Raw genomic sequence first — 27,720 nt, 5'->3', positions numbered from 1 at the left:
TCAGAGTGAAGAATAGTTTAGTGCTAGTTGAATTCCTTATGAGCTAGGAAAGAGCAGAGATAGTGTTAGGCGTTGGGGGGAAAAAAAGGAGTTTGATTTAGTTCATGTTTTAATCAGAGACATTAAAAATGTTGCCCTGGGAAGGCATATAAGCATAAAACTCTTTTCTAGATATCTGATTACTTATTTTTACATTGCTTTAGGTTTCCAGTAATTATCTGCAGGATTCGCCATGACCCCAGCTCTGAGGGAGGCAGCAACAAAGGGTATCTGCTTTTCATCTTTACCAAGTACCATGGAGTCTGACAAGATGCTATGCATGGAAGGCCCAAGAACTATGGATGAAAAGCTAAAGGGAGACACTTTCTCTCAGATGCTGGGATTTCCAACTCCTGAACCTACTCTTAACACTAATTTTGTGAATTTAAAACATTTTGGCTCCCCTCAGTCTTCAAAACATTATCAGACTGTTCTTTTAATGGGTTCTAATTCTACATTAAATAAATACAATAAGAATTATAAACAAAAGAAATTAGGGGAACCCAACTGCAATAAGCTGAAAAACATACTGTGTAATGGCAGCAACATTCAGCTCAGTAAAATTTGTCATTCTCATTCTGAAGAGTTCGTCAAAAAGGAACCTCTGTCAGATAACACAAGCAAGTGCATGACAGATGTAAAAATTACTTTGGATTCAAATATAACCAAAGACACTAATGTAGATAAAGTACAACTACAAAACTGTAAATGGTACCAAAAAAATGCACTTTTGGATAAAGTTACTGATGCTGACATTAAAAAGAGTTTATTGCACTGTGCTCAAAAGAAAATTGGGCCTGGCCATTCAAATGTGCCTGCTAGTTCCTCAGCTTCTGAAAAAGAAGAGGAAGTGAATGCTCGTTTACTTAATTGTATAAGCAAACAGAAAATTTTACTTAGTCAGGCTAGAAGAACTCAGAAACATTTGCAGATGCTCCTGGCAAAGCATGTTGTTAAGCACTATGGTCAGCAAATGAAATTTTCTATGAAACATCAACTCCCCAAAATGAAGATTTTTCATGAACCTACTACAGTTTTGGATAACAGTTTTTCTAAATGCACTGAAATTAAGCCAGACATCAACTTACTGACTGCCGAGAATAAATTATGGAATGATACAAAAAATGGCTTTGCACGGTGTACAGCTGCAGAAATCCAAAGATTTGCACTGTCTGCTACAGGGCTGTTGACTCATGTTGAAGAGGGTCTGGATTCTGATGCAACTGATAGCAGCTCTGATGACGATTTGGATGAATATACCATTAGAAAAAATGTGGCAGTGTAAGTGCAAAATTATCATTAAACTTTTTCCTGTTCTATATATGGTGGCAATTTTTTTATTTCAATATATATTAAAAAGAAATAGATTTTCTAAAAGCTTAATGCCTTAATCTTTATGTTATAGAACTGACAAAATTTAAAGGTGTGTTACTATTTAAATTTCTATGTTTGAATATATATGTGCTATTTAAAAATAAGTTACTTAACTATCTAGGAAAAAACAATACAGGAATAATAAAAGCTAACTGGCTGTAAGTAAGCATCTTTCTTATTCTTGAATAAAGTAGGCTATAGGTAAGGCCTAAATTTTGCTTAAGTGATCTAGCCAATATGTATATCTAAACTCAAAAATATAAAGTCCACACATAGGGAGCCCTCATTGACTTCAGAAGTTTATCAGTTGAGAGTACATATAAGTTGATCTGCTATATTTATTTTTAACTATTTATATATTTGTATTCAAAGCTTTCAGCTGTGGTCTTCACCAGCTTAATAAATTTTTGCTAGATTAATGTAGCCAAAACAAACTGTAATGTCAGGTTTTAGATACCTGTTGAATGCTTATCATGTGCTGGACCCTAGTGAGTCTAAATATTCACAGCCTCTGTCCTCTTAGAATCTAACCTACTTCAAAGAGAGGTTTCTAGATATGAAAACAAAACAAAACAAAAAAACAGAGCAAAATAGTTTTACTTATCATGTTAATATTCCAGAACAGCTCTATCTCAGGGAAGTTTCTGAGATGATGGAATGCTCAATATCTGTGTTATCCAGTAGGCACTAGCCTCTTGTGGCCAATGAGCACTTGGTGAAATGTGACCAGAACAACTAAGAAAGTAAATTTTTAATTTTTTTAAAATTTGAATTACTTTTATTTAAATAGCCAGATAGAACATAGTTTTCAATCTAGCTTCCAGGGAATCTGTTAATGTTCCTAAATTTAAATTGATGCAAAATACTGTGTATACATGGTATTTTGGGAGGAAGAAGGTCAACATTTTTATCTAATTCTCAAAGATGAATGGGAATCATTATAGAATTAAGCTGAACACGTTATATTTTATTAATAAAAAGGGCAGTTTATTAATTTTTATAGGTGGGAATAAAATGTAAAGCACAGTCTTTGGTGTTCTGTTATCACTATATTTGAAATTTGTTTGAATGTCGGAGTTAATAGTTATTACACACATAATATTTTTTTCTGACTGAATTGTGGTATTTATTTTATATATGATATATATTTATTTTATATATGATATATTAATTGATCTTTGGAATACATAATTGATTTCTGAATGTTGAACCAGCCTTGCATACCTAGGATAAATCTCACTTGGTCATAGCATGTAAGTCTTTTTATACATTGTTGAATTTGATATAGCTAATATTTTGTGGAAGATTTTTGCATTTATCTTTATGAGACATATGTATCTGTAGTTTTCTTGTAATGTCTTTGGTTTTTGTATTAGGGTAATGCTGGCCTCATAGAATGAGTTAAGAAATAGTACTTCTGTTTCTATATTCTGAAAGAGATTGTAGAGAATTGGTCAAATTTCTTTAAATTTTTGGTAGAGTTTACCAGTGTACCCATTTGGGCCTGGTGCATTCTGTTTTGGGATGTTATTAATTATTGATCCAATTTCTTTAATAGATATAAAACTATTCAGATTGTCTATTTCTTCTTGTGTGAGTTTTGATAAATTGTGCCTTTCAAGGAATTGTCCCATTTATCTAAGTTATCAAATTGGTGTATGTAGAGTGGTTTATTTTCCTTTATTGTTCTTTTAGTATTTATAGACTTTTAGGGGATTTCTAGTCTTTCATTTCTGATATTATTTTTGTCATCTCTCTTTTTTTTGAGTTACCTGGCTAGAGGCTTATTGATTTTATTGATGTTTTCAAAGAGCCACAATTTTGGTTTAATTTATTTTCTCAATTGCTTTCACGGTTTCAGTTTCATTGATTACTGCTCTCATTTTTATTATTTCTTGTACTTGCTTTGGCTTTAATTTGCTCTTTTTCTCATTTCTTAAGGTAGAAGCTCAGATTATTGATTTTTAGATCTTATTTCTAATATATGCATTTTTATACTATAAATCCTGTGCTTCTTCTCTTGTGCTTTTCTCCATAAGCATTTTCTTCACTACATCCCACACATTTTGATGATTTGTATTTTCATTTAAGTTCATAATATTTTAAAATTTCAGTTAAGATTTCTTCTTTGTCCCACATGCTACTTAGAAGTATATTGTTTAATCTCCAAGTATTTTGGGATTTTTCCAGTTTGTTTTTGTTATTGATTTCTACTTTAATTCTATTGTAGTCTGAGAGCAGATATTATATGATTTCTTTTTTAAAAACATTGTTAAAGTGTGTTTTATGGCGCGGAACATGGTCTCTTTTGATGACTGTTTTATGTTAGCTTGAGAAGAAGGTGTAATATGCCGTTGTTAGATGTACTAAGCTCTTGAAGTCAGTTATTTTCAGTTGATTGATGGTGTTGCTGAGTTTACCTGTAACTATACTGACTTTCTGCCTGCTGGCTCTGTGCATTTCTGATTGGAGTGTTAAAGTCTTTAACTGTCATAGTGGATTAATTCATTTCTCCTTGCAATTCTGTCAGTTTTTGTCTCACATTGTTTGATATTCTTTTGTTAGACTCATAGACATTAAAGATTGTTACCTTCTTGGACTGTTGACCTTTTTATTATTATGTAATGTCCTGCTTTATCCATCTTAACTTTGCTTGCCCTGAAGTCTGCCCTGAATGAAATTAATATAGCTACCCACTTTCTTTTGATTAGTGTTAGACTGGCATAACTTTCTTTATCCATTTACTTTTAATCTGTATGTTTTATATTTAAAGTGAGTTTCTTGAAGACAGCCTATAGTTGGGTCTTGTTTTGTTTTGTTTTTTAATATATTTTAGTGATTTTTTACATAGAGGAAGGGAGAGGGATAGAGAGTTAGAAACGTGGATGAGAGAGAAACATTGATCAGCTGCCTCCTGCACACCCCCTACTGGGGATGTGCCTGCAACCAAGGTACATGCCCTTGACCAGAATCGAATCTGGGACCCTTTAGTCCGAAGGCCGATGCTCTATCCACTGAGCCAACCTGGTCAGGGCTGGGTCTTGTTTTTTCATCCACTCTGACAATCTCTGTCTTTTAAAGTGATTATTAATGTAGTAGATTAATATCTTCCATATTTGTCACTGGTTTTTTTTGTTGCCCATTTTTTGCTCTTATTTTTGTCTTCCACTCTTTTTCTACATTTTGTAGTTATAATTGAACACTTTTATATGATTTACTTTCTCTCCTATTTTTAGCATATCAATTCTTTTTTTCTTCTTTTTTTAGTTGTTACCCTAGAGTTTGCAAGGTACATACACAGCTAATCCAAGTTTTCTTTTAAATAACGTAACTCTTCCTGGGTAGTGCAAGTACCTTATAGTAACAAAATAATCCTAATTCTTCTGTCCCTTGTATCACTTTTACTTATATACAAGCATACACACACACACACACACACATACTAGTACACACACACACACACACACACACGAATACAAACTTGATTACATTGTTGCTATTACTTTGAACAAATCATTAGTTCCATTATCAATTAGACCCATTAAAGATAAGGAAAATAAAAGTTATTTTCCAGTGTTTTTTTCTCTTTATATAGAACTCTGTTTCTAACCTATACAATTTTCCTTCTCTCTGAAAAATTTCTTTTAGCATTTGGCATATAGAGGAAAGATGTCAATAGTGTGGAATTTGGTTTGGAGTGTTTTCCAAACCACTGTAAACACGTTAATGTTTTAGAATGATGAGGGGGAAAGCTTTTTCACAACTAAAGAGAAAGCCTTAGTAGTATAAGAAAGATGCTGAAAATTACCTTCCAATATTGCAATAAAGTACTGGTTTATTGGCTTAAAAATTGCTATATATTCTACTATAAAAGATCAGAGGAAGTACTAAGTTCAGTTGAAGTAGCTGTGAGGATAGTTCACGTTTGTTAAAAAGAAATTGATCAAGAAAGCTACCTCTAGATGCTATTTTAAATTTTTATTAACCTGGTCTCTATTAGAAGTGAATATCTTCTCTCTTTCATTTCTCAAAGGAAGAAGCTTGAGTTCCAGGATATGAAGCTCTAAAGGATGGACAGGCTTATTGATACAAATGCCGGTGGAAACTTAAACTATACTAATATTTTTATAAGGATTCTTACTGTTTTTTTAGGACTCAGATTTTAAAATTCCATAGATTTCGAGTTGTCTGGCTCTCATTCTGTTCCCTCTATAAGTTCAGCTATTTTATAGAACATGGTATTATTTGGGACTGCATATACTGTGTTATAGCAGAAACGCTTGTACTCAATTCTGGATTGATAGTGATAATTATCTTTATGAGAAACAAGAGTAGTCTAATCGTCTTCTATCGCTTTTCATTTTTTTATTGTCCATTGTAGTGGTCAGCTGGGCCATCACTGGTCCATTTGTGTGTACTAGAAGGTACTCCTTCCTTTAAGCAGATTTAGATTTGTAATTGCAGGGCTTGGGATGGAGAACTCGTGCTGGATTTGAGTTCTGTTTGTCCTTTCAGGCAGGCCCTTGTGCAGTGCATAACAGTGGTCCCCCCTTGTCTGCAGTTTCACTTTTCCTGGCTTCAGTTACCCATGGTCACTTGTGGTTTAAAATATTAAATAGAAAATTCCAGAAATAAACAAGTTATAAGTTTTAAATTATGTACTGTCTGAATAGCATGATGAAATCTCATGTTGTCCCACCCACTCCATCCTTCTCAGGACATGAATCATCCCTTTGTCCAGTGTATCCACGCAATAATATGCTACCAGCCTGTTACTTAGTGGCCATCTTGGTTATTCCCTGACTGTCGCAGTGATTGTATTCAAGTAACCCTTACTTAATAATAACCCCAAAGTGCAAGAGTAGTGATGCTGGCAGTTTAGATATGCCAAAGAGAAGTTGTAAAGTGCTTCCTTTAAGTGAAAAGGTAAAGTTCTTGACTTAAGAAAAGGGAAAAAAAATCATATGCTAAGGTTGCTAAGATGTATGATAAGAATGAATCTCCTATCTATGAAGTTGTAAAGAAGAAAAAATAAATTTGTGCTAGTTTTGTTGTCACACTTCAAACTGCAGACTTACAGCCACAATACCTAAGTCCTTAATTAAGATGGAAAAGGCATGAAATTTGGGAGTGGAAGATATGAACAGAGACAGATCACACATAACTTTTGTTACAGTATCTACACTAATAAAAGAGTAAGATGCAAATTGACCATACCTTCGTGACGCCCACCAGCCAGTCAGAAGTGAGTATGCAAATGAACCCAACAAAGATGGCAGGTTAATTTGCATACTTAGACACCAAGTGGCCGGGGGTGGGGCAGGATGCTTGCGTTGTGACACAGGCATTCCACACCGCCCCAGCCACTCTGGACCTCTGGGCAGCGTGGAAAAGCGGAAAGGTGGCTCCGGCCGGAGCAAAGGCGGTGCCAGCAGCCAGGCGAAGGAAGGCCCATTCTTGCACGAATCTTCGTGCATCTGGCCTCTAGTCTATTAATAAAGGGTAATATGCTAATTAGAACAGATAGACTGGACGTCTTCCAGATGTCCTTTTGGACGTCCTTCCGGACAAAGCCGCGCGGCTATGAGGGCTGAGGGCAGGCAGCTGGGTGGCCAGCAGTGGGGGGGTGGGGGCAGCGCCTTCCCCTGATCGGCTGGGTCGGCTCCTGCAGAAACTCTACATGGTGGCCTGGTTTTCTGAACAAAAGACGTACGCACACGTGCAAACATACAATGCTTGTTTAACTGCTAAGTGCATGACTTCAGACTGTTCCTTTAGCAAATATGTTTAGACTAGTTTAAAAATTCATTTATTTTCTTTATTTGTATGCTACTTGTCAGTGTTTGATATTTTGCAAGGATTTTAAAAACAGAGTTAAGACTACTTAACAGAGCATTAACTTTCAAAATTTTTTTCGTACAATAGATATAGAGTAGTATTTAGAGCACATAAATGGTCCCAAACCTCCCTTTTTTTTCTTTCTCTTATCCTTTCTTTGGCTGGGGGAGAAGGGTGGATAGATGGTAGGAAGGGAACAAGATTAAATTTGGCAATCTGATTTGTAAATTCTTGTAAACTAACACTGGAAATTTCTGTTTATGCAGTTGACAGATTTGGTTCTGCCAGAGTTCTAGGCAGAATTGTAAAATATATTTAGATTGTTTTTTCTCCCTTTTGTTTCTCCTTCCTTTTTAGTTCCAGTCTCAGATTTTCCTTGGACATCCTAAATCAGGGGTCCTCAAACTTTTTAAACAGAGGGCCAGTTCACTGTCCCTCAGACCATTGGAGGGCCGGACTATAGTTTAAAAAAACTATGAACAAATTCCTATGCACACTGCACATAACTTATTTTGAAGTAAAAAAACAAAATGGCAAAAACACCCGCATGTGGCCCACGGGCCGTAGTTTGAGGACGCCTGTCCTAAATGAACCCTCCCCACTTGATTTATCTCCATGTCAAATTTTCCTAGAGTTCATAACTATTCATTGATTTATTTTGTTAGTGGTAGAATATTAATGTTATTGACCTGTATGTCAATGAGGCTTAGTTTTTCGTAAAGACAATGAACATTTTAATGAGAACTTGTTAACCTAAATGATCCTAACGGCACAAAATATTTTTGAGGGAGAGGTATATTAAGTAAGGTATATGCTAAAGTTTCGTAACAAGACACCTCAACATGAATATGTAGATTTTTCCCCTCATTAGTAGTCAAGAATTAGCTTTGCTTTATAGGGTTGTTTTTGTTTGTTTGGTTTTGTTTTCAGGGAACTGTTGGCTTTGCTTTCCTCTAGGATTCTGCCCTTACCTGAATTGTTGAAAATAATTAACCAGTACTTTATCTGACTTCCACACCCAATCATTTTTTTTAATACATAAAAGTTCTTTGAGTTCTAGCCATAATGGAGTGGAGTTATTGGTACTGTACTTGTTCTTTGGCTGTACTTAATGAGCAAACTGGACAAAATACAGGGTGGGGTCCTGGCCGGTTTTTCAAGTGGTTCGAGCATCAGCGGGCAGACCTAAGGCTTGCGGATTCAATTCCCAGTCAAGGTATTATACCTCAGTTGCATTCGATTTCCAGTCAAGGGTATATACCCCGGTTCGGGTTGGGGCACATGTGGGAGGCAACCAATCTGTTCGTCTCTTTCACAGTCAAGGTCTCTCTCTTTCCCCTTCCTCCCTTCCTTCTACTCTCTAAAAATTAATGAAAAAAAATCCTTGGGTGAGGACTAAATAAAAAAAACACAGGGTGGGGCAAAAGTAGGTGTATAGTTGTGTATGGAAAAAATACAATAATTAATAAATAATAATATAAGAATAAACACTTTTGCTTACAACTGTAAGCCTACTTTTGCCCTTTTATATGAGACAGTCACTGTTTTCAGAAAATGGACACAGTGGGTGTAAGACAGCAAAGGGCAGAGGTTCAGTGATTCCTGAGGAAAGAGAAACAGATGAAGTGACTCTGATTGCCCCTCTTTTCTGCTTGAAGGCATTTTATGATCTCTGATGCAGGCATAGAAAGCTAAGTAGAACACAGTGGCCTTAACTGAGACAAAGGTTAGAGTTTGGGAGGCTGAAATAACTGGAATTAGTAGATCAGAGTACTGAAATTGAGGGATCTACATATGCAACTAAAAAGCTCCAGAAATCTTCATGTGGTCTCCTTGAGATAACTTTTTGAATACTAAGCTATGCATGTGTACATGAAACTCCACAAGGACGTATAAAGAACTAGTAGGAAGCCATAATCTGAACAATTTCCAGCACTCGTACACAATTCAGCGATGTTTGAGTTCTGAGTAAGTAGAGTGAAAGACTTTGTCAAAGATTTGGAGTGTTCAGTAGAGACCCCAGAAAACTCTCTTCAAGAGTGAATTAGCTTTAGTCAGTGGCTACTCTATCTATACCTCTAACAGGTCTTAAAAGCAAGCTTAAAAGAAGTTGAAAAGCAAGTAATTTAACAGCATCAGGGATTGGAGAATTACAGCCCATGGACCAAATTCAGCCCATTGACTGTTTTTGTAAACGATTTTATTGGAATACACATCCATTCATGTATGTATCATCTATGGCTGCTTTCATGCTATTATGGCAGAGTTGAGTAGTTGTTAAAGGTTCTATGTGGCCCACAAAACCTAAAATATATATTCTCTGCCTGCCTACAAGAAAAGTTTACCAACCCCTGGTCTAAAGGAATCAGATTTCAGGCAAGGATAAGCTCTTCCTAGGTGAGCAAACACCAGTGGAGAAGTTTGGCATAATTTAATGTATTTCTCCCAATATAATTCTTATTTTTCTTGGGCTGGTTATTTTCTACAACTGGATCTCCTTTTTTGATTTTTTATCATAGTTAATTTATTGTTATTAGTGAGCTAAAAATTTATGTTAAAGGCATAATTTATACCAGCCCCTCTTTAAGTCTTGGTAATGTAGGATGTGATATTAGAAAGTTCTGTCTTATTCTGATGAACTACACTTCAGGGTCAAAACAGAGGTGTAGGTTCATGATGTTCACAAGAAGTTAGTATCAAGAGAAATTATACTCAAAACAACTTGATTTAAACAGCTTGTGCTTGTTTTCTTGACCAAGTTAAGTGGTGACTGCAAACAAGCAAGAATGGCAATTGAAGGCATATGCTGCTGTTCTGGGGACTGATTAGTCTCACTGCCCAGGTGGTCTCCACTCACAGATGTCTTCGCCCTAATCTTCACTGGAAGGAGGAGCCCTTCCTTATGGTCAGCATGTGGTGGTCTGTTACGGACACCAGAGAGATGCAGGCAATCAGTGTTAGCGGTCTTATATGCTAACTAGAGGCCCGGTGCACGAAATTTGTGCATGGGGGGAGGGGGAGTCCCTCAGCCCGGCCTGCCCCTTCTCACAGTCCAGGAGCCCACAGGGGATGTCCTACTGACGGTCGAAAAGCTTGTTTACCACTTTTAATTATAGAAAATTATTTTATTTACTCCTATTAAAATGTAGGATAATGTATCCTTTACAGACAATTCATTTTATATACCACAAAGCCCCAGTATTAGTTTATTTAAATTTAATATACTATTGCTATTTTTCTATGTTAGTATAATTTAATATAGTGTATGAACATAAAAATGAATTCTCTAAACTTAATTTGAATATCAGAATATCTTTACTAGGAGTACATAAACATGAACTCCATGAAAATATTTCTTTATTATATTTTACCATAATGTATTTTACCATTTTAGCTAATCATCAGTTTGATAGCCAAGCAAAAGTGCATGTTGTAGGGAAATTTTCCAACTGGAACAAAACTTAACTGAAAGACTATCTAAGATCATCTTTGATTTCCCCATGCTTACTCCACCATACTTCTACAAGTCCTATCAACTTTAAAATGAACCTTGAATCTATCTTCTTCAACTCTTCTTTATCTCCTACCCCTTTCCCAGTCCAAGCCATTTTCATCTTTTATTCAGTGTTTTAGTCAGAATAGGCTATATTTAGAGTGACAAGTTAACCTCCTAATCTCAGTAGTTTAACACAGCAAAGGGTCACCTTGGCTTACATAAAGTCAGTCAGTGTAGGTTGGTTTGTGATTCTCCTCCATCTTGTGGCTGTACTGTCTGCACTAGTGGCTTTGAAGATTGTCAGGTGGATTGGAAATGATTAGATCACTTTTACTTGTAGCCCATGGCCAGAACTAGTCACATGGCTCAAACTTTAGTGCAAGGAAATATTTGGAGTTCACTATCTTTGTCACATCCAGATTATTATAGTTGCATCCCAATAGTTTCCTTATTTCCTCTCTTGTCCCACTTCAATGCTTTCTCTACCTGGTAGCCAGAGTGCTCCGAAAAAAAAAAAAGTTTTTGTTATGATCTTGCTAATAACATTATTTTTGCATAAAATCCAACACTTTACCCTCACCTATGCAACCACTGCATGATCTGGCTCTTGCCTTCCTCACTGATTTCATGATTGGCAGTTAGTGTTATTAAATATTATCTGTGAATAGGTATTTTTAATAGGCATTCTCTTATTTTGTCTCTGATTATAAAAATATGATTTAAGAGTGTCAATTTATAAAATCACAATAGTGACTATAAACTGAATAAATAATTCCAAGAGAAGTCCTAATATATATGAAAGTCTCCTTAATCACTTTGTGTGCAATTAGAATCTTAAAAAAAAAATAGCTTTTGGGAACATTGATATAATGTAAAATCCTGTTATAATGGGTAAATTCTGTATAGTAAAGTTACAATTGTAATATGTTTCTCTGACAATAAATGATCTCTTATAATAAATGTTTTCTTTGACTAAAGTATATATGAAAGACTTTCTATTATGATTACATCTGTTTTTTAAAAAGTAATAAACTTGATTGTTTAGAGCAGTTTTAGGCTTACAGCAAAATTTAGCAGAAAATACAGAGTTCCCACCCTGTACTCCACAAACATAACCTTCACCAGAGGAGTGCATTTGTTACAATCTATGAACGTACATTGACACTTTATCACCCAAAGTCTATAATTTACATTGGGGTTCACTTTTGGTCTTGTACATTCATTCTATGGGTTTTGACAATAAATGCCATTTTTAAACAAGTTTTTCATAAAGCTTTGTTTTTCCATTAAGTAATTATTGTCATTCAGTTATACCTTCAATCTCTGTCAGGTTTTTCCTTTAATCTGAAGTTCCTAATTGGTTCTCCCTCTCTCTCTCTCTCTCCCCCTCCCCCAAATAGTTGTTTTCTACTTGGTGTGGTTGGTGTATTTTAATACAGTAATCAATTGGTAATCTTACAAAATGTGGATTAGAGCTGCACCCTTGCCAAAAGATAGAGGAGCTAAGGTTCAACTGTTATGTTCAAACTAGTGGCCCAATGCATGAAATTTGTGCACTCGGGGGGCGGGGGGGAGGTCCCCCAGCCTGGCCTGTGCCCTGTCACAGTGCGGGAGTCCTGCGATCCATCGCCCCAAAGAGGTAGGCCCTGCCCACCCATCTGGGGGTCCTGAATGGATTGCCCCAAGGAGGTAGGCCGGAGCCGGGGGTTCCGCCTCCGTGCCGCGCAGAGCCTCGGGACCCCCAGGGCTTGCAGTGTGGAGGCCTCTGGACCCCTAGCTCAGGCACGCGGAGGCCTCCGCCGGGCCCCAGGCCTCCTAGTGATGGATTGTGATGGTGTGATGCAAATCCCTGACGCTGCAAGTCCCCGCCCACCTGCTCCTGCTGCACATGCAGCCTGCTGATCGGGCGTTAATGCGTGAGGGCATCCTGACTATTTGCATATTACCCTTTCATTACTGTAGATAGATATGCATGAAACAAAGGCTTTACCTAAATTCTTTGTCATCTCTGGCCTTGAATGCTTGGAGTCAGGTTTTAAACAAGCTGTTCATTTTAATAATCATGCCAAAATCTATATATTTGGCATGCATATTTGAAATGCAACAGCATTCATCATTGATAATTTTTGACAATTTCTTTAAATTGATTTTAAGTATTTAATTATCTAGTAGTGATTTCTGTTTTAGCAAATGAAACTTACATAGAGTACAGTTGCGTAGCTAAGGTTTGTTACTTGGATTTAGATCTAGCACAGTTCAAATGACTTGTCTGAAACTTGACATCTGGTTGCTAGAAAAGCCTCATGCAATAGTTTTTACATGGTGTTACTATTGTCATTCTTGTTTCCTTTTCTTTGCTGGCCCACTCCTATTTCAGCCCTTCTGCATTAATAAAGTATTAAGTAGCAAAGGAGATTATCCTACTGCTGATTAAGTAACATGGAATAAAAACAGGTGTTTGTGGAATGGAAAGATAAGAAAATTGAATCTTTTTCTGTGATAAGAAGTTGATATGCCATTCTCAGTTCATGTAATTAGATGTTTTGGAAAGGAAATTGGGATTGTATGACAGGAGTCAAGGAAGTTATTAAGCAGCCTCTGTGAAAACTTGATTGCCTTTGTGCTTTGACTAACAATGTCTATGTTGTTCACAGTAACTCTAGTACTGAATGGAAGTGGCTTGTAGACAGAGCAAGAGTTGGCAGCCGATGGACGTGGCTTCAAGCCCAGATTTCAGAGCTAGAATACAAAATCCAACAACTAACGGATATTCACAGGCAGATTCGTGCCTCCAAGGTATTTTCTGTGTCCTACTTAAAAAAAAAAAAAATTACTGATTTAGTTTGTCCTCATCTCTCCAAACAAAATAATTGTTATAGGTTTTACAAAAATTTAGTTAAGATTTTTTATATATTAATTGCTGTAAATTGAAGCTATCTTTGTGTATTGTATTTATCGTGATCATTTTATCATACTTAAGCAGTTCTGAACTCTGTTGGAGTCCAGTTAATAGAAAATGATATACATTTTTGTAAACTTCTATTTTGTTGCCATGTATTTTATTATATGTAAGAAATACTGAGTGTGTATCTTATTAAAGTCTCCTTAGAGTTTTCTGTTTTATTAAAAATTTATAAAACATTAAGTGTTGCAGAAAGCAATATGATGAACACCTGTGTACCTGCCCTCAAATTTATCAAATATTAAATTTTTGCCAGTATGCATTTAGTTTCTAGAATAAGAAGCATCACCTGTGCAATTGAAGTAGTTGTATGGTCCTGCAGCCCATTCTCCTCCCCCATACCACTGTAACCACTATTCTGATTCCAACATTTTCAATATTTATTATTTTTATGCATTTTTATTGTACTAAATATATTTGGGTGACATCAGTTAACAAAATTATATAGGTTTCAGTATGTATGTTTTATACCATTGGCAGATAGGTGTCTGTGTCTACAAATATTTATTTTCTATGCTTGTGAAGTCTGTATAAATGATACTACAAACTACTTTGCAACTTGCTTGTTTTTGCTCAGCATACTGTTTATGCATTTTTATACTTCCAGTATGTTATTATATGACTAGAATATAATTGTATGAATACAATGAAATTTTTATCTCTACTCCTATTTTCTTTTGATAGTGTTTCCATTTTTACGCCAGTCAAAATAATACTGCAGTGACTATCTTTTATGTTTTTGTGAGCCTGTGAAGAGCTTCTCTTGGCTACATGTCTAAAAGTGGAAGTGCTGGGTGTTGGGCATGGCTGTCTTCAATTTTCTTATACTCATTGATGTGACTGGATAATCAGTATTACCACTGGCAGTGCATAAGAGCTCCTGTTTCTCCACATTCTTGCCTACATTTTATATTTTTTGATCTCTAGCATAATGAGTGTGAAGTATTATTTTATTGCTGTTTTAATTTGTTACTGAATGTTGTGAGATTGGGCCTCGGTGTAATTAATTATCCAGTTTTTTTGTTTTTTGTTTTTCTGTCTAAGAGTTAGTTTATCTTTTTTATTCTTTTTGGGTGGTGGTGGTGTGTGCTTGAGAATTTGGATACTATTCTCGGTCAGTTGTAAATATTACAGATCTCTTGTAGGATTTACAGTCTACAGGAATACAAATTAAGCAAATTATTACACAAATAAATGCTGTTTTAATTCCAACTAGGGGAAATTTAACATGGGATTTCCCTAGCTTAAAGATATGTTGTTTCTCCAAAATTGTAGGGTGTTTGCTTGGAACTAGTATATTTTCCCATGGAAGCAATAGCAAAAAGAGTTCTCTTGCAATCCCATGAAGTCTAATTTAATATAAATATTGCTAATATCTCTATGACTTTTTTTGTGGGAAATTGTATTCAACATGGTGAAAATGTGGAGATAATGTTGTAATGGAGGAAATATTGATGATTGGTTTGAAAACAAAAAGCTGTGAAGGGAGGACTTCTGGAACCATGTGGTTAGCCCAACCCACCTAGGGTCTGCACATAAATAAAGATTAATGAGTTTTAGGCTCTGTCTGTGATGAGTTTATATTCTGGTAGGAGTGATAGACCATGTAGATAGTTGCAATATGATGTAATACATATGTGCAATGACACGTGTTTTTAATAACATATAGAAGTGGCATAAGAGAGAACACTTAGGGGTTAGCATGTGGGTCAGAGAAGAGAGGATGCCTCAGTATGACTTTGGAGAATAAATAGTACTTTGCTTGATGAAAAAATAGAACTAGAAATTAGGAAAGGGCATTTCTTAAAGGTTTGAAGTCAAGAAACAACATGATCTTTTTTAGGTACAACAAAGTATTTTATTATGGTATTCAAAGGAGCAGAAAGTATGAGTTGTGCAAGGACAGGAGAGAAAGGTAGAGTCATCAATATGATGGTGATGTCTATAGGAAGATGTATGGAAAGACAGAAATAAAACCTTAGGCTTACTGGTTCTCTCTGTTGCATTTGAGGGAACTATGTTCCAGAATAGTTTCCTGATGGAAGTTTCCTATTCAATTACTGTAGTGACTGTTTCTTATTTTAAACCTGTTTTCACAAGGGCCTTCCTTCAGTTGTAGTGATTTTCCAGTCCTTTCAAGATCACCAAATAATCTCTCCTCTTTGATCAGTTTCTTAAAAGGATATATGACAACCATTTTTATAGCAAAAAGAGTAGTTAGCATGAGTCAGGTTTAAAACAATTTACAAATTTCCAAGAAAGTGGGTTTCAGCTAAATTGTATGTTTTATATTTTAATCTAGACAGTCTAGTTCATATTGCTTTGACTTGGGAAAAGATATTTTAATATTTTATCTATTCTAAGCGGTGCTGTATAATTGTTAAACATTTTTAAAAGTTTGATTATATGTTTATATTTTTTAAATAAGTTATCTTAAGGAAAAAAATCTAAACTTCCCAGTAATAATTTATATGACCTTACTTACATTTGTCTTGGTTTAGGACGAGGGTAGATGTATATCTGGCCCTTTGTTCCCTTAAGAATCACATTATATTTGTTTTATGGAAAATGTCATTAATATTATGCTATCAAAATATAATACTTCTTTAGTTTGGTAGTTTATCCTTAAATTTCTTAGGAATTAATATGTTTAATTGCTTATTTATCTGCAATTTAGTTGAACTGTTACTATACTGAATAGGAAAACAAGCACTTTCTTTGTTCTTACAGCTTCTTGGGTTATTATAAGAAAAAAAGCATTGAGAAGAGTGGTTATCTTGAGTGAGACAGAATTTTTCTGTTTAATGTGTCTTGAAAGGAAAGAAAAGCAAATACTTTCTTCTAGGTTAAGTTAGAGATAAGGGGAAGGGAAAGAGATTGAGAGATGCTCTTTTGTAGATAGTCTGTTTAAATAAGTGCCAGTTCGTGACTGGTCAGGAAACACAGACTAGATCCACTAGGAGATCTACAAGCGTAGTTGTTGAAGCCATTGTTTGCCCTTTCTCTGACACATTCCAGGTGACCTCAATTTTTAGAGAGAAAAAAGCAGATGTTAACAATATCTCTTCCTTGTTCTTGTAGTAGCTTTATAACACAGTATAACTTTCATATTTCTTCTTTTCTCTGCTTCAGCTTTTCAATAAGACAACAGCTGGCTATGGTTTCTCTTTTAGATTTTTGTTTTGTTATCCTGTAATAAGACCTTCCACATTTTAAATAATACATTTCTTACGTTTAAATTTTCATTTAAGTTTTTTGCTTAAAATTAGCCTTGGTGACTTTATATAAATAATAAAGATGTTGCTAAGACAGTTTATTTTTCACACTACGTCTTCTCTATGAGGACCCTGGGAGTGGGGTGGGGCATCTTTCTAGTGTTATTATCAGAAGCAGTTGTCTCCTGGAGCAGTTGATTTGCTTTCATCTCAGGCTGGAGTTTTCACTTGTCTCAATTCGTTATTCTAAAGATTTTTTATATTTTTTGTTATTGCCTTGTTTTATGTATCATTATACTATTCCTGATTTTTTAAAATTCAGGTTTATTGAAGTATATAGTTGACAAATAAAATTATAACATATTTAAAGTGTACATCATTATGACCCAACACACACATGTCCTTTTCCTAAATTTTAAGAACAGAAACTATCTCTGCAGTGACTCCAAAGGAATTACTCCTCTTCCCTTTCTTCTCTATTCTTGGCCATGGCAGAGAAAAATCATGTCCATTCTTCTCACACTGTGAGAGTTTTGACCAGGGCAACAGTTTAAGAAAAAAAAAAAGGTTATGAAGTTGACTATGAATGTCTCCCCAGTTAAATTTTTAAAGTATTATTCTTCATCGAATTAATTATGGTAGGCCCCCTACCATATAAAAAGATAGTATCCTGAGGTTTGTAAGTTGAGCTTCTGAAATTCAGAATCAACTTATGTTTAGAAACTATTATAAGTAGGGGTTATGAAATCAGGCTAATTCAGAGCATCTTGGCCCATAATATAAACTGTAATCAAAACAGAGAATTATAGTTAAATTGGTGAAAACTTATATTTCTTTTGCATGAAGAATTTGTGAAAAACCTAGTAAGAGACTTGCACAATTTTTGAATGGACATTTCTTATACTTTAAAGAGTTTTTGTGATTGATGACACTATATTTATCAAGACTAATTTGATTTTAAAAAATATCAAAACAGAAACTTCTTTTCAGTGTATTTCTTCAGATTTCTTGACAGCCATATTTGTGCATACTAGAAAAATAGTCATTGAAATGGGATAAAAAATTAGATTCTCTTGCCCTGGCTGGTGTGTCTTAAGTGGTTAGAGTGTCAGTCCGAATACCGAAGGGTGTGATTTTGATTTAGGTCAAGGGCACATACCTGAGCCGCAGGCCCTGGGCCCCAGTTGGGGCATATGTGGGAGGCAACCGATGGATATGTCTCTTTCACCTTGATATCTCTCTCTCTCTCCTCCCGCCCTTTTTTCTCTCCTCCTCCCTCCCTCCTACTCTCTAAAAAGCAGTGGAAAAAATATCCTCAGGTGAGCATTTGAAAAAAAAAAAATTTGGATCCTCTTTTCTTGGTAAAGTTACTAGCATTGTTAAGTACAGGTAAAAAGAATAATTTATTTTTTACTTTTATCAAACATCAAGGTAATATATTACTACAAAATTATAAAATGTATGTTTAATAGCATAACTGACCATGGTCATTGTAAAATTTTAGATTCTCTAAATTATAGTATAAACTAAAATTACTCATATATTGCATATTATATTCTACTAGAGGCCCGATGCACGAAATTCATGCAAGGGGCTTGGCCCTTGCAGCCGCAGTGGCTTGCCTTGGCCCTTGCAGCCCCAGCTTTGTCCGGAGGGTCATCTGGAAGGTCATTCGGCTGTCTGGTCTAATTAACATATTACGCTTTTATTATTATAGATAGGCAGTTTTCATCCTATAAATAGCATTTATAGATGATGTAAGCTGACCCACAGCAGTCATTTAATTTGTTCCATCTTGAAATACTATAACTTATATTAATGTTTTAGTCTATATTTCATGGCAAGAATATAATATTTTAGCCACATTAGGCATTTAATACCTTTTCAGCTAGTTTGTAGGGGCTTCTTGGCATCTTGCAAAAATCTACATCTACATATCCTACCTAATAAAGAGGGAATATGCAAATTGACCTTCACACTGTCACAAAGATGGCAGCGCCCACAGCCAATAAGGAGGGAATATGCTAATTGACTGCTCCGCACTCAAAGGTGGTGGCGCCCACAGCCAATAAGGAGGGAATATGCTAATTGACTGCCCTGCCCTCAAAGATGGAGGCGCCCACAGCCAATAAGGAGGAAATATGCTAATTGACTGCTCTGCTCTCAAAGGTGGCGGCACCCACAGCCAATAAGAAGGGAATATGCTAATTAATTGCCACGCCCTCAAAGATGATGGCACCCACAGCCACAAGATGGCGGCGCCCAGTCCCCTCAGCTCTGCTGTGGTGGCAGGCGCACGGCAAGGCCGGACCTGCCCCTGCTGCGCACCTGCCTCTAGAGTCCCCCAGTCCCCTCAGCCCCTCTGCCACCCAGGGCCGGCCCGAGGCTCAGGCAAGCCTCAGATGGTGGCTGCCCAGCCGCCCAGGACCACCTGAGACTCAGGTAACCAGGGCTGGCCGAGGCTTGCCCTGCCGGCATGGCAGCCGCAGAGGTGTGATGGGGGCATCGCCATTCCCTCCCGGACTGTGAGAGGGGACAGGCCAGGCTGAGGGACCCCCCTTCCAGTGCATGAATTTTCATGCACTAGGCCTCTAGTATATTATATAATGTATTATTCTTTACAGGGGTAGAAAGGGAAAAAGTTTTGCAGTGAGAAAGGATTATAAAATCATTAAGATCATATCTGTGCACTCCTTTTCATCCTTTCTTTCCTGTTTCCCTTGCCTCTGAGAGACCTAGGTGATAATAGTTGCAGTGAAGCAGCCAGGAAATGTCGGAGAAAGTTTAGCAAGCTATTCGAAGAAAAAGTACAAGAAAAAGTACAAGCATGTGGCAGGAAGTGCAGAGGAAGCTAGATCCCTACATATTCTTCTGATTATTTAAATTTCAGAAAATACTCCACTTGTATCTTTATTATTAACTTATCTACCCTGTAAACAACAAGAGCTTTGATTGGCCTGGAGAGTACTTTTTCTCAATGGTTCAGTCCTGCCCAGGGTTGCTGACTGGCAGCAATAGGCTTGGCGCTTGTCCTTACCGGACTCTGAAAGGTGTTAATATAATAGATTGTAGTTTGGATGTTTATAAGTTTGGTATTTTAATTTATGAAATTGGGAGTACACAAATATAAAACTCAAGTGGAAATGCTAGTGACTAAAAATATAATATTAAATCAGGAAATGTTCAAAATTTCAGTCTGAAATGTTCATATCCTGCTTGTAAGCTTCTAACTTTACTCTAAATGTGTCATGCTTTTAATACTAATAACTAAAACCATTAGAAGACAAAAATACTGCATGTATATAATTTATGACAATATTTTATAAAGCCTGCTCCATCAGACATACATGTTATTTTAGCTACACATGTTTTAAATCAGCCAGTTTTTTAGAGTTAAACTACCAAGTGTGTATTTTCTGATTTCCAAGGGGTAATAAGAAGCATGGTTTCAAGTGTATTATAACATTAAGGTTAATTTAACAGTCAATTTTGTTTTCATTTAAACTCTTTAATTGATGTTTAACTAGGGGATAGTGATCCTAGAAGAATGCCAACTTCCAAAAGACAATTTGAAAAAACAAATACAATTTGCAGACCACGCAACTGCATTAAATATCACAGGGAATCCTCAGATTCCCCAAGAGAGTCAAGATCCTTTACCAGAACAAGATTTTGAAATGTCACCAAGTAGCCCTACACTGCTTCTTCGCAACATAGAAAAACAGGTAAGTAATGAGAAGAGTACAATGTGAGTGACATGAAAATAAATGTGTCTTCTTGGGATGTGGGTTATTAAAGTTGGCAATCTGACATTAAGTAAAATGAAAATACTTAGTATATGACTAGCCTCTATTATAATATTGATGTAATTACGATTATTTAAATATAAGGTATAAAATAAATATAAGGTATTGATTAGTACATAGCCTTAGGATGATCATTCATTTACATTCGGTTGGAAAATCTTTCTTCAAACAAAATTGCTTATCATTGGACTTTTTTCACAGGGATAGAACACTGGTACCACCTAATAGATCTGAATGATTACTTGAATAATATATTGATAGAGATTTTTAGTGAAAGGTAAAATTGGAATATGGATTCTTTAATAAAAAGGATTGTGTAAACAGAAAGTCGAGAAAGTCCCTAATAAATTTTTACTATCCCAAATATGGATCCAAGCATATGAGACTTTATTGGCTGAAGTGGGATAGTTGTTAGAGTTAAAACTAGGGGTTGGTTGTAATGTTGTCCTCTGGGCCAATTAACAGACATACCTGACCAACGACCTCCAATGGCTTACAGTATTTTAGATGATATTTTGGAGGTGGATAAAGAGAAGAGTGTGTCAGTGTTTCAGACTGGAAAATAGATACTCTATATATTTATTTTCATGAATAAATTAGTAAATTCTTTATCACTGGATAAAGAATCTCTTTGTATTGGTGATTTTGAAAATGAGCTTTAATCTAAAAAGAATAATAATTTTTAAAATAAAGGCATTAGTTATGTATTATTTATTAAGAAAATAAATGGTGAAAACATTTCAGAGTTTTTTTTAATAAAAGATTTTTGAAGTATTAAAATTTTAGATTTAGTTTTATCATATTCTTTAGTCTCATTTCTAATAGCACATTATTAGTTTCATACAAATGAAGTTTCAAAATAATTTCATATATCCCTTTATTTTTATTTTTTAAAAATATATTTTATTGATTTTTCACAGAGAGGAAGAGAGAGAGATAGAGAGCTAGAAACATCGATGATAGAGAAACATCGATCAGCTGCCTCTTGCACAACCCCTACTGGGGATGTGCCCGCAACCAAGGTACATGCCCTTGACCGGAATCGAACCTGGGATGTTTCAGTCCACAGGCCGATGCTCTATCCACTGAGCCAAACCGGTTTCGGCTATATCCCTTTATTTTATAATAGCATATCTTACAATTAATAAAATGTAGTCACATGATATTAAGTCAGAAAACCAGGTCTTAGAAAGTTGATGTGGCATGATTAATTAAAAAGGTGTGTGTGTGTGCACATGTTGTATATACACAAATGCTCATGTATGCTCAAAAAATTTAGTGTGTGTATATATATGTATATATATATATATATATATATATATCAAGATACTAGCAATGGTTTTCTCTGTGAAATATGATTACAGGTGATTTTCTTTTCCTAGTAAACTTATCTGTACTTTCTTTTTTTTATAATGAACACATTACATATGTAATGAAAATAGTTGCCATTTTTATATAGAAATATACTATTTCCAGTGATGTGGTCTATGTTTATTATACTTGTTTTAGATTATTGTTTTGAGAATGAATTAATATTTATTACACATTATAAATATATTACATATATTTAAGTTTTGGATGAGGGGGCAATAAAAATTTTGATACCCCCAAAACTGATATTTTTGAATTAGGAAAAATATTAAGAAGCAGTTGTGGCATGAGATTAAAACCTGAATTTGAATCACAGCTTCATTTCTTACCAACTATAATCCTTGGTCAAGCAGGTTAAACTATTTTACTACATATAACATCAATTACAGATGAGGAAATTTGTTTCCTCATCTGTAATTGATGTTTTACTAGTATGTAGTAAAATCATATTATCTACTTTACAGGTTAGTCGTAACGATTAGAAATATTCTCGTGCCTAGTATAGTGTCTGGCGCATACTACACATTTAATAAATCATAGCTATGATTGTTAATTTGGCTAGCTCAGGAATTATTATATAGATTCTGTTATCTGAATTCAAAAGCTTTAGAAGATAGGATAAGTAGATAAAGGAACTGTAACAAAAAACGGACATGAAAAAGGAGGAGTACTTTAAAATGTAAATTTACTTATATGAAATAGAATATCAGTAGTGGTGTAATCATCTTTGTAGTTTAAAATACATGTAGCAGGGATGGGCAAAAGTAGATTTACAGTTTCTATAGAAAATAATACAATAATTATAAATAATAATACAAGAATAAAGTCTTTTTATATACTCACAACTGTAAACCTATTTTTGCCTGTCTGTATATTTACTAAAAACATGCTTGTTTCATGAGAAGTTAAGCATTTAATAGATACTGAAGACCTGAGATTTAACTCAGTTCTTGCTTAGCAGTTGACTGTTTTCTTGCAGAGTGCACAGTTGACTGAGATCATCAACAGTTTGATTGCCCCTCTCAACATGTCCCCAACTTCATCACCCCTCTCCTCCAAGTCCTGTAGCCATAAATGTCGGGCTAATGGCATTTCCAGGAGGTAAGTAACAACGAGATCGTTTTGCTTCTAAGTTTGGCTTCGCTTGTTTTATTTTTTAAGTATTACAGCTGCTTTTTTTTTTCCTTAAGCACTATGAAAGTACAATGAATAGACCATGGGTACGTTTTTGGACAACATCAAACTTATATAGGTAGGGTAACTACAAGTCAGAATAATAGAGACAGCTTTCCAGGAAGTTTTATGATATTTGTAAAAAAAGACAAACAGTTATACTCTTTGCTACAGACTACTGCTTTATTTAATACATTTTCTATTCTGTACATTTTATATCCTTAAGCTCACACTTACCTTGAAATACATTTTAAGGAAAAAAAGACCCTAGATACAGGTTTGGACACAGAAGATTGATAAACATTATTCATAAAATTCATTTAAGTTTTACTCAGTCATTTTGTGTCTCGGTGTTATAAGGAAGATGTTTTCTGGATATAATTAATATGACCCTATAATCATGAAATAATTAGCAATTTATTATGTTATATCTGTAATTTATGTATATGTATATATGCATATGTATATACTTTGAAACCTAATCCTTTTTTGGGAACAGCATTTGTTCTCTTATTATGCTTACTTTTCTGTGAGTTTTTCCTTTCAGAGATGCAATTAGAATTAAAGATGTTAATAGAATATAATTTTGTGGCTGCATCTAATTTTTCTCCAATAAAATTGTAATGTACTATAGAGGACCAAGTGTATATGTAATTATGTGATTTATTATTAAAAATTTTAAATATAGTTTGAAAGGAAAATTTATACGATTGTGAAAATTATGCAAATAGCCATCGCATTATTAATGAGATTGTTGGATATAAACCAAGTCTTAAAATAAAAATGCCCTTATTTGATTTCTAGTTTGAACTTGTTATTTTGCAAGTCTAATTTTTAATACTTTTACAGTTTTATTTATGCCATTGTTTTGTTAAGGCAACAGTTCTTTTTTACTGGTTTTGGTTTATTATTTTTTTGACTCTATATTTATTCCTTGTATCACTGATGATTCACTTTGTAAGTTAAGAGTCTCACATGTTATATATAGGACAATTCTGATATATTTATTTATGAGAACATATCTTAATTAAGAAATTATAATTACGAGTTGAGCCATTAACACCATCAAATTGATGCATGTGCATTGTGATTTGAGGCTACCCATTTTAGGTAATATTTTGTTTACCTAACTAGGTATTACATACATACTTAGGTATGTGTATGAGTGTGTGTACATATTTTCATATTAATGTACTTGCCTGAATATTTGGTCATTCATTCACAGAGTATTTATTGTATAACTATTTGGTGTATGCCATTGGGTCAAAGTCCTAGGGATACAAAGATGAAGAAGACGAAGTCACCACTTTTAAAGGATTTGTAGATGAACTGTGTAATTTTTTAAAATATCATATAATGATAATGGAATTACATGAGGTTGTTTGCCTGTTTGATTTTTAATAGCTGTCATAGTTGAAAAAGATACCTAGTAAAGGTACATACATGCAAATGAAAGAAATGTAACATTGGCTGTGTTTACTAAATCTTACTTTTTCAATCCTGTCTAATAGTTCAAAGGTTCTTGTTGAAACCAGGCAGTAATTGCCATCTTTCCTGATGTCAAATAGTTGTTCCTATAAATTATTTGGAAGGTTTATTTTTGAAAGTTTGTAACAGGTTCAAAACTTACTAAAGTTCTTTGTTTGATAGATTTAAAAGTAGATAAATATTTGTTTTCTACCTCTTTGAAGTATGCTGATATGTGTTTTAATTAATCTTATTAATTTTACTAACTTATTAATTTATTTTTGGCAACAATCAACATTTTTTTCAAAATCCTTTCTACATAAAAAATTTCTTTCAAAAAGCATTTATTTTCACATTTTTAATCAAAATGTTATATTTCCCTTCAAAGAAAGATGGTTTTATTCTCTAACATTTGCTAGAAAATATAATATAGCTACTTTTCATCAAAGAGAAAGTGAGCAAATTTTAAATGCTTTGCTGCCAGATAACCAGCAAACTGCTGCTGTGTGAAGCAAAAGAGTTGGGAAATACTCCTGGTCTCATTAAAGTTTCTATAAAAATTCTACATGACAATATCTGCCATAAAATATATTCCATAAAACCAACATAGAAACTGGAATATGTTGCAGATAAGAGAGTAATACTCTAAATGAAAAGTGGAAAATTTTGAGACTATGTGGTAGTTGTGTTAGATGCCAAAGAGATGTCCTGAAATGTATCGTGGTTTAGTCGGTTATAAATTGAGACCTTAGCAAGAGCAGTGTAGTGGCATGATGGAGGAGAAAGAGCTGGTTAAGGATGAAGATGGAGATGAAGTAGAGAGAAGGAATCAAGATTAATTATACTTCATAGTTACTTGACTGTAAGGCTATATAGTGAAGAGGATGTACAAGGTCAAGTAAGGTATTTTTCTTTAAAGGTGGAAGAAATGTAAATTTATTAAAATAAAGGGAAGGGAAAGAGCTAGAGATGGGGAATGTAGAACTACATATCACCAACTTATGATGGAGGGACCTTAAGACAGAAGAAAATACATGTTCTTGAGAGTGGCATGAAAGAGATTAAGATGGGTGTAGATGCAGTTGTCTATCAAGTGATTGTAGCCAAATTAAGAGTGGGAAATGGAGTTGGAGGAGTTAGGTAAAGCTATGGGTAGACATTAACAGTAAAACATTGCTCCTTCTTCTTGTCTTCCCCCTGTTATTGTAGTATGAGCAGCTCATCCCTGGAGAAGGATATTATGTGGTTTCTAGGTTCTTTTTTAAACCCCTTAACAGTATTATGAAAAACACTTAATTGATAGTAGTAAAACTAGTTAAGAATTTAAAAGTACTGTATCCTCTAATTCAACTTTTTATAAAATAAATGCTTAGTAGTGATATTCTACGAATTTAACAGATTATTTTACATTACTCTCATTTGAGGATATTACAGTAGTTTTAAAAATTAATTAAAGATTACTTAATATAAGTAATATAATATAGTAACTTATGAAAAAGCTTTATTTAAAGGTATCTGTATTGAAGCAATGTGTAATTTATGTATTTATGATCCTTTTGACCCTGTAACTAATGTCAAATTGAGGCCTAGTTTTATTTCTTATATCTTGCTATTTTTCCAATACGTTGTTATTGTTTTCTTTACATACAATTATATACTGAGTGGCCAGATTATTATGATCTCTGAACGCATAATAATCTGGCCACTCAGTGTGTGTGTGTGTGTGTGTGTGTGTGTGTGTGTGTGTGTGTGTGTGTATTAGAGGCCCAGTGCGTGAATTTATGCATGGGTGGTGTCCAGACAGCCAGCCAGGGGGAGGGGACATGGGCAGTTGGCCGGCCTGCCTTCTGGTCGAGGGGACAATTTGCATATTAGCCTTTTATTTTATAGGATATACACTGAGTGGCCAGATTATTATGCACTCAGAGATCATAATAATCTAGCCACTCAGTGTATATGAAGGCCACATCTTTCATATTCAAAGATTTTCAAGAGTAAAGGCTTAGTCTGTTTAATGTTATTCAGACTTGACACAAAGTGCTTTCTGAAGATGTCCCTATTAAGCATATAAACACTGTTCATTTTATGTAAATGTGACGGTAAGAAAATTCATCATTTGAATAAGAATTTTAAAACTTCTGGTAAAATGTATATAACATAACATTTACCATTATAACCACTTTTAAATTTAGTGGCAGTAACTACATTCATATTGTTGCACAGCAATTGCCATCATTCATCTCCAGAAACTTTTTCATCTTCCTAAACTGAAACGCCCATTAAACAATAACTTCCCATTCTTCCTTCTTTCCAGTCCTTGGCAATCACCATTCTACTTGGTGTGTCTATGAATTTGACTACTCTAGGTACCTCATGTAAGTGAAATCATACAGTATTTGTCCTTTTGTGACTGGCTTATTTCACTTAGTATAATGTTGTCAAGGTTAATGCATATTGTAGCATGTGTCAACATTCCCTTCCTTTTTTAAGGTTGAATAATAGTCTATTTTATGTTTAGACCATGTTTCATTTTTTCATTGATCCTTGCATGAATGTTCAGGTTGCTTCTACCTTTTGGCTATTGCTGATAAAATGCTGCTATGAATATGAACATGGGTATACAAACACTTTTATGAGTCCCTGCTTTTAATGTTTTGGATATATATACCCAAAAGTAGAATTGCTGGATTGTATAGTAATATTTTTATTGTTTATTTTGAAAATGAGAAATTAGTGAATGTTTTTAATGATATTTCTAAGCCACAAGCTAAGAAAAAAAACAAGCACCCAGAAAACTAAGTAAAGCACAGCAATCAAATTTTGTCTGAGGCCAAATTCTGACAAAATTTAGTTGAGGTTTTGTTAGCTCTATGTGGAGAGAGAGAGAAATCAAAGCTAAATCCAGAAAAATCAAATGAAGTTTTAACAGTTTGTAGGGTGAGAGGAAGAGAAAGCCATGGCCTTGCTTATGGTAGGAAG

General features: G+C 34.7%; 1 protein-coding gene across 4 annotated transcripts in view; it reads left to right on the top strand.

The window, feature by feature from the left end:
- Positions 1 to 27,720, top strand: part of KANSL1L (KAT8 regulatory NSL complex subunit 1 like) — a 91,629-nt gene that overhangs the window by 12,692 nt on the left and 51,217 nt on the right. For all 4 annotated transcript variants that reach the window (XM_079783173.1, XM_079783171.1, XM_079783172.1 and 1 more), the window contains exons 2-5: positions 204 to 1,320; positions 13,402 to 13,543; positions 20,452 to 20,649; positions 23,081 to 23,202. In XM_079783173.1, coding sequence (XP_079639299.1) covers positions 233 to 1,320; positions 13,402 to 13,543; positions 20,452 to 20,649; positions 23,081 to 23,202 — 1,550 coding nt within the window. In that variant the 5' untranslated portion in view covers positions 204 to 232. The remainder of the gene's footprint in view (positions 1 to 203; positions 1,321 to 13,401; positions 13,544 to 20,451; positions 20,650 to 23,080; positions 23,203 to 27,720) is intronic.

The sequence above is a fragment of the Cnephaeus nilssonii genome, assembly GCF_951640355.1.
Source record: "Cnephaeus nilssonii genome assembly, chromosome: 10".
Taxonomy (NCBI): Eukaryota; Metazoa; Chordata; class Mammalia; order Chiroptera; family Vespertilionidae; genus Cnephaeus; species Cnephaeus nilssonii.
This window is presented reverse-complemented; position numbering and strand designations above follow the sequence as displayed.